Raw genomic sequence first — 6,152 nt, forward strand, 5'->3', positions numbered from 1 at the left:
GTGCTTCTCACTTCTTGTTACTACAACGGGGTGTATCCTGAGCATCCTGGCTTTCTGGATGCCTCTCTCTTTCCTCACCTGCTAATGTCTTTCACCCCTGGCCTTCCTGTTGCAAGACAGAGATGGAACTGGCTGAGCCCCAGCTGTGAGCGTGACATCCAATGGCTTCAGTCAAGGTACACTTTGTAATTCCAACATGCAAACATGTGTGGTCACCCAGGATCCTATTTTGCAACCCAGGATCCGGGAAGGAGCAGCGGCCCCAGGCTCGCCCGCTCTGCCCTGCACGAAGCCCGGTTGCAAACACGATGGGCTTCCTTTGATAACGATCTCGGTTATCTGCCCCACCTATTTGTCCCATCCAGGGAAAAACTAACATTTCTGATGTGTTGAGAAAGATGTTTTGGCAGCTTTCCATTTCCTTTCCTTCTTCAATGGGCCTTCTCGCTTCCTGAAAACAGGACTTAAATACCCATCGCTCCAGCCCCGCCGCGCATTCCCACTGAACCGGCACCATGAAGGCTTCGCACGGTCTCCTCCTCCTTCTGGGTCTCCTCTTCCTCTTGACGGAGATGCCCCCTTCGATGGGACAATTATTAGGTAAGAAGGGGGGCACCACCCCCAATATAGCAAATTTTGCCAACCTCAAAGCAGCTCTTATAAGTTTACTTTTCCAAGGGCCTCATCCTGCTGATCCCGGAGGCTTCATCTGCTTTTCCTGACAGCTCTGCAGATTGCCCGTCCCCATTAAGCAAGAGCCATCAGATACTTCAGAACAGAACAGAATAACAGAGTTGGAAGGGACCTTGGAGGTCATCTAGTCCAACCCCCTGTTCAGGCAGAAAACCCTATACCATTTTCAGACAAATGGCTATCGAGTCTCTTCTTAAAAACTTCCAGTGTTGGAGCATTCACAGCTTCTGGAGGGAAGCTTTTTCCACTGGTTAATTGTTCTACCTGTCAGGAAATTTCTTCTTAGTTCCAGGTTGCTTCTCTCCTTGGTTACTTTCCATCCATTGCTTCTTGTCCTGCCTCCAGGAGCCTTAGAACAGGGATCCTCAACCTTGGCAAATTTAAGAATTCTGGGAGTTGAAGTTCACAAGTCTTAAAGTTGCCAAGGTTGAGGACCCCTGCCTTAGATGGCAAGAAGCAACGGATGGAAGCTAATCAAGGAGAGAATTAAGGAGGAATTTCCTGACAAAAACCAGCAAATTAAATGAGAGAATTAATGGGTGGGGCAGGGCAAAGGAGGTGCCAGGTGGAAGGAATCTGGACCATGGGTTATGTTGCACATAGAAAATTGATTCAAGAAAATTGATTCAAGAAAATTGATTCAAGAAAATTGATTCAAGAAAATTGATTCAAGAAAATTGATTCAAGAACCTGGTCAACTCAAGTTCAACACTATCTAGGTGCCAGATAAGGACCAATGGAACTGGAGGGGTTGGACTTAGAGCACATGTGGGCACACGTTGACTCTAAGTTAATAACACGTTTATCTCCACCCACCCCCAGTGCTGCCTGCTCTTCTCTTACAGGAGGGAAGGGGCTCCTATTTAACTCTGATTTATTCATCCATTTTGTTTTCCTCTTGGGGCCTCAGGAGCCTCAGACTGGCAAGATGTAAGCTAATAAATAAGGAAGGCCTAACAGGAGGATTCCCACTCACCCCGTGCCCTAAAGTTCCTCCCTCAATTGAGCCCAGCCAGGTGCAGCCGGGTGCCAATCTTTCTTCTCATCTCCATCCAGGGATTTGAGGTCCCCCATTTGTTTATGGCAACAAGGCCACAATCCCATCATCACCCTGAGGTTGCCTCCATCTTCCCAGGCTGAGGCGGCTGGGCTGGTCTTTCTCCAGCCACCCCACCCCCACCATCGCCACCCCCTGCCCCTCCCTCCTTCCTTCCCTTCAGGGAGTCTGCCAGGCCCTCTGACTCAGCCCAGGAGGCTTCGGGCGACCCCTTCTCCTACGGGGTTCAGGAGCACTTTTGGTGGGGAGATTCTGGACATGGTCTAGGGTCTCCTGCTGGAGCAGGGGGTTGGACTAGAAGACCTCCAAGGTCCCTTCCGTTATTCTGGTATGAAGTGTAATGTGCCTGCATCTTTCTGTCCCTTCCGCTTGGCTTTCCTCCATCTTTGGAGGGAGGGTCTCCTGTTGTCCTCCCTCAGGTCTTGGCCAGGTACCTGCTAGAGTTCGGCCATCTTCACTGAGCAGCTGGTAGCATCTTCACCCTCAGCATTCACTACGTACGTTTTATATCTGGCTGAGACGGAACGGCCCTTTCTGAACTTCTTCAGAGCCTTGAGGTTCTTCAAGGTTTCTTGTAGTTCCGACGTCCCTTCTAAACAAGTTGAGAGAACTGAAGAAAAACAGGGATGTTGCGGTGCTGCATTACGAAATTACTTTCCATGAACTTAAACTGAGATTAGTGTATGAAAAAGAGAAGATTATTCTGTTTTCTGCATAGAGTAGATGCCCCAGGGAACGTTTCAGGGCGGGCCGATTAAGGTCCCCGTCCTTTGGGAGAGCTGGGACAGGCGTCGGTTGGCTGCTCTGATCTCTTTATTTCTTTCTACAACAATTCTTACTGCTCTTGCAATGGGAGGCAACTTGCAGAGGAGTGTTGATGTGCCTCTGCGTCTCTCCCTGCCTGTTCCAGGGCCTTCCTTGCCCAGCCGTGGGCTGCCTAAAAGAATGATTACGCAACGGCAAGTGAGAAACATTCATGAATCGATCCTTTAATATTTTTTGTTTGCTTAATTCAGCATCATACGCCCAGATAGAACAAAACCACAAATAGCTCTGAATGCGCTCCTTTTCAGTGAAACCTGGGCGGTGTCCCAGGGCACCCCCAGGCGTCACCACTCCTTGTGTCTACAAGTGTGACGGTGACGATGAATGTTCGGGGGATCAGAAGTGTTGCCAATATGCTTGCATGAAGGACTGCATGGACCCTGTGCAAGGTAAGAACCCGGAGCCTGAGGCCACTTTGTGGAGTTTCGTAGATCCCAGCATGGACTGGATCCAAGCAGATCCCTCTGGAATCCTTTGTTGTGGGGAAAAACCCAATAGAAAAGACAGTAACACAAAGAACAACTCTTACTTTAAGATTCAGAGGTTTACTTTCTAATAATTTGGAACATGGCATAACAACATGGCATTACTTACATCAATAACCCATTGCAATGAGGACCGACTGGCACTAGCAGATTCCAATAGAACAGCTATGGACCAATGGCCCCGAACCAGACTTTAACCAACATTTTTATATTTTCCTTCTTCTACCGATCACCCACTCATATCTTGCACTGACATTTCCCGTCTGCTACTTTCTCTTCCTCTTTTCCTACAGTTAAAATACCAAAGTTCCAAATATATGTAGAATTACATACTTTGCAATATATATTTCTACAGAGCTTAGGAGATTGCAGATAGCACATTCTTATTGTGAAACAGCATAAAGTTCAAAGTTAAAGCTTTAAATCACTACGGTGGAGCCTATTTCATGTTTGTTCATTCCTATCCTAGTAGATGTTGTTGGACACAAAAATAGACACAAATTGAAATCCACTCTGTTTGAGTTACAAACAGAAAAGAAGTTTATTAGACTTCACAACAAAGTCTAAACAGCAACGGTTTGCAAAGGGTGGTGGATTCAGGAAGGCAAATGATGCAACATAGCCAAACACTGAACCACACTCAAAGTTTCAAAATCACACATTATTATACATCCTATCGCGATGCCCCATTCCCTCCCCCATGGCCCCATTGGCTTAGGCTTTGGAGGTTACAATCTATCAGAAGCGCCTAAACACAATACATTATCTCCGCCCCTGTTTGCTTACATTATACTAATGAGATCCCTCCCCTACTATCCTGTTTACTCAGACCAAATATGTACCTACTTATCAATCTTAAAGGAAAGATGTCTTGCATCTTTCACACTTGCCAAACCAAGTAGTGGTAGCAGGCACCAAGAGGTACTCAAAAACAATTCCTAGATGATGACTCACACCAGGCTCCCTTGGTAACTCCTGTCCTCCCCGCCTCCCCTTACTTGAGGCTTGCATTTTTCCCAATATACGCAAAGCATGCACTCAATATTTGGGCTAGGCTGAAACAGGAAATAAGATTTGTCCCGTGTTTGGGACCTAAGCAAGTACATTCTAAATACTTAACAAACATTTAACACGTATCTCCCTTGCAAAGAGAGAGAGAGACCCTGTGGCCTAGGGGTTAAAACAACTGCTTAAGACGCAGTCGGCCCAGGTTCGGATCTCAGAAGGGTATGGCTGACTGATGAGAACAAATAAGTTTGAAATGATCATATCGGTCTCCCTTTATTCTTTGTTACCAAGCCAAAAAATTTACATACATACATACATACATACATACATACATACATACGTGTGTGTGTGTGTGTGTGTGTGTGTGTGTGTGTGTGTGTGTGTGTGTGTGTCAAATGCTTGTTAACTATTTAGATTACCTTGCTAGGCCCCAAACATGGAAACAAACTTTATTTCCTGTTTCAGCCTATCGGCAGTAGTCACACCGGTTCTTTGTTAGCAATTTACACACACACATATATATCACACATGACAATAACTTCCTTGCTCCTTCCAGTTATTTTCCACAATGGCAAGGGGCTATATCTTTTATTTGCCACGCCTGGAGCCTTCCATCCTTCTTGGATCTGTCCTTGGGTGAGCCAAGCCCCAAACAAGACGGCCATGAAAGGAGAACGTCCAGGTCTTCTCCAGCCATTGGAGAGACCAGGCGGTGGAGGCCAGTGCCAGCTCAGAGGGACGGACGGAGAGGGTGGAGGGAGGGAGGGCAAAGTTCTCTCTTAGCCCCAGGAAATGATCCGATTCTGGCTTAGGGAGATTAGGGGGCTCCCTTTGACTGCAGAGGACCCCGTCTCCTTTCCCCTTTCCCCTCTTGCAGGAAGGAAGACCCCGATCCTGCCATTTATAGGGTGTTTCTCAAGAGGGCTTCTCAAAGGCCCCTCGGGCTTCAAGGGGTCCCTCATGCCCGACTCTGCTTCTTTCCACAGGACCCTTTCCGTGATGGCCGGGCCTTTCTGCACGGGACCTTCGGCCTCTCCGAATTGTGGCCACTGTTCCAACTGGACCCAAAGAGCCTTCTTCCGTCCTGGGCCATCCTGGAGACCCTCCCTCCAAAACACTCCTGGGTTTAATTCCTCCTTCTCTGCAATAAAGCCTTGGATTCTGGCATCCCTCTCGGTCTCTGGGTCTTCTTCTGTCCCCCCCCCCCACATTCCCATCCCCCTGGGGGAACAAGAGGGGCTGAGCCCAGAGCGTCTTTCCAAGACAGAGTGAAGAAGGAAAGATCTTGAGCAGGGGGCTGTACTAGAAGACCTCCAAGGTCCCTTCCAACTCTATTATTCTGTTACTCCGTTAAGTGGTAGTACCCGTTTATAGAATAGAATAGAATCTGGAAGGGACCTTGGAGGTGTTCTAGTCCAGCCCCCCGCTCAAGCAGGAGAACCTACACCAGACATGTCAAACACAAGGCCCGGGGGCCAGATCCGGCCCGCGAAGCGGTTTCATGCGGCCCGTGAAACCATCCTGGAAACAGTGAGGGAACGACCCCCACTGCCTTGGCCCTGGCCCAGAGACCCTCCTCCTGCCAGAGACCCTCAGATCTGTCCCACTCCTGCCCAGGCCCCCATAGGCACCCTTGAAGTGAACGATGTAGAGCTGGCCAGAGCCCAGCCAGTAGGCCATACGCACTCTAGCCACGCCCACCCGGTAGGCCACGCCCACCCTGGCCACACCCACCTGGCCCCCTTGAGGGCATCCGCAATGCTGATGTGGCCCTCAGTGAAATTGAGTTTGACACCCCTGACCTATACCATCTCAGACAAGTGACTCTCAGGTCTCTTCTTGAAAACCTCCAGTGACGGAGCGTCCACAATTTCTGGTGACCAGCTGTTCCACTGGTTAATTGTCCTCACTGTCAGGAAGTTTCTCCTTAATTCCAGGTTGCTTCTCTCTTTGATCAGTTTCCAAACATTGTTTCTTGTCCTCCCCTCTGGTGCTTTGGGGAATAATTTGACCCCCTGCTCTTCTTTCTGACAGCCCCGCACACACTGGAACTCTGCTATCATGTCTCCCCTATTTCTTATTTT

The 6,152-nt window shown here is 48.6% G+C and overlaps 1 protein-coding gene across 1 annotated transcript; it reads left to right on the top strand.

Moving 5' to 3' along the window:
* The first annotated feature begins 443 nt into the window (after positions 1 to 443).
* LOC308665710 (nigwaprin-a-like) lies at positions 444 to 5,233 on the top strand. The gene is made up of 3 exons (XM_081323875.1): positions 444 to 600; positions 2,824 to 2,964; positions 5,055 to 5,233. Exons 1-3 carry the CDS (start codon positions 516 to 518, stop codon positions 5,066 to 5,068), a joined length of 240 nt encoding a protein of 79 aa, XP_081180001.1. The 5' UTR covers positions 444 to 515; the 3' UTR covers positions 5,069 to 5,233.
* Positions 5,234 to 6,152: the final 919 nt, after the last annotated feature.

This window comes from Vipera berus, assembly GCF_964194415.1.
Source record: "Vipera berus genome assembly, chromosome: 3".
In the NCBI taxonomy this organism is placed as follows: Eukaryota; Metazoa; Chordata; class Lepidosauria; order Squamata; family Viperidae; genus Vipera; species Vipera berus.

What these genes read in the sequence shown, in the direction of transcription:
- LOC308665710 (XM_081323875.1), top strand. Translation starts at nt 516, where the DNA reads ATGAAGGCTTCGCACGGTCTCCTCCTCCTTCTGGGTCTCCTCTTCCTC. An exon ending in TTCGATGGGACAATTATTAG is followed by an intron (nt 601 to 2,823) that starts GTAAGAAGGGGG and finishes GCTCCTTTTCAG; the next exon opens with TGAAACCTGGGCGGTGTCCC.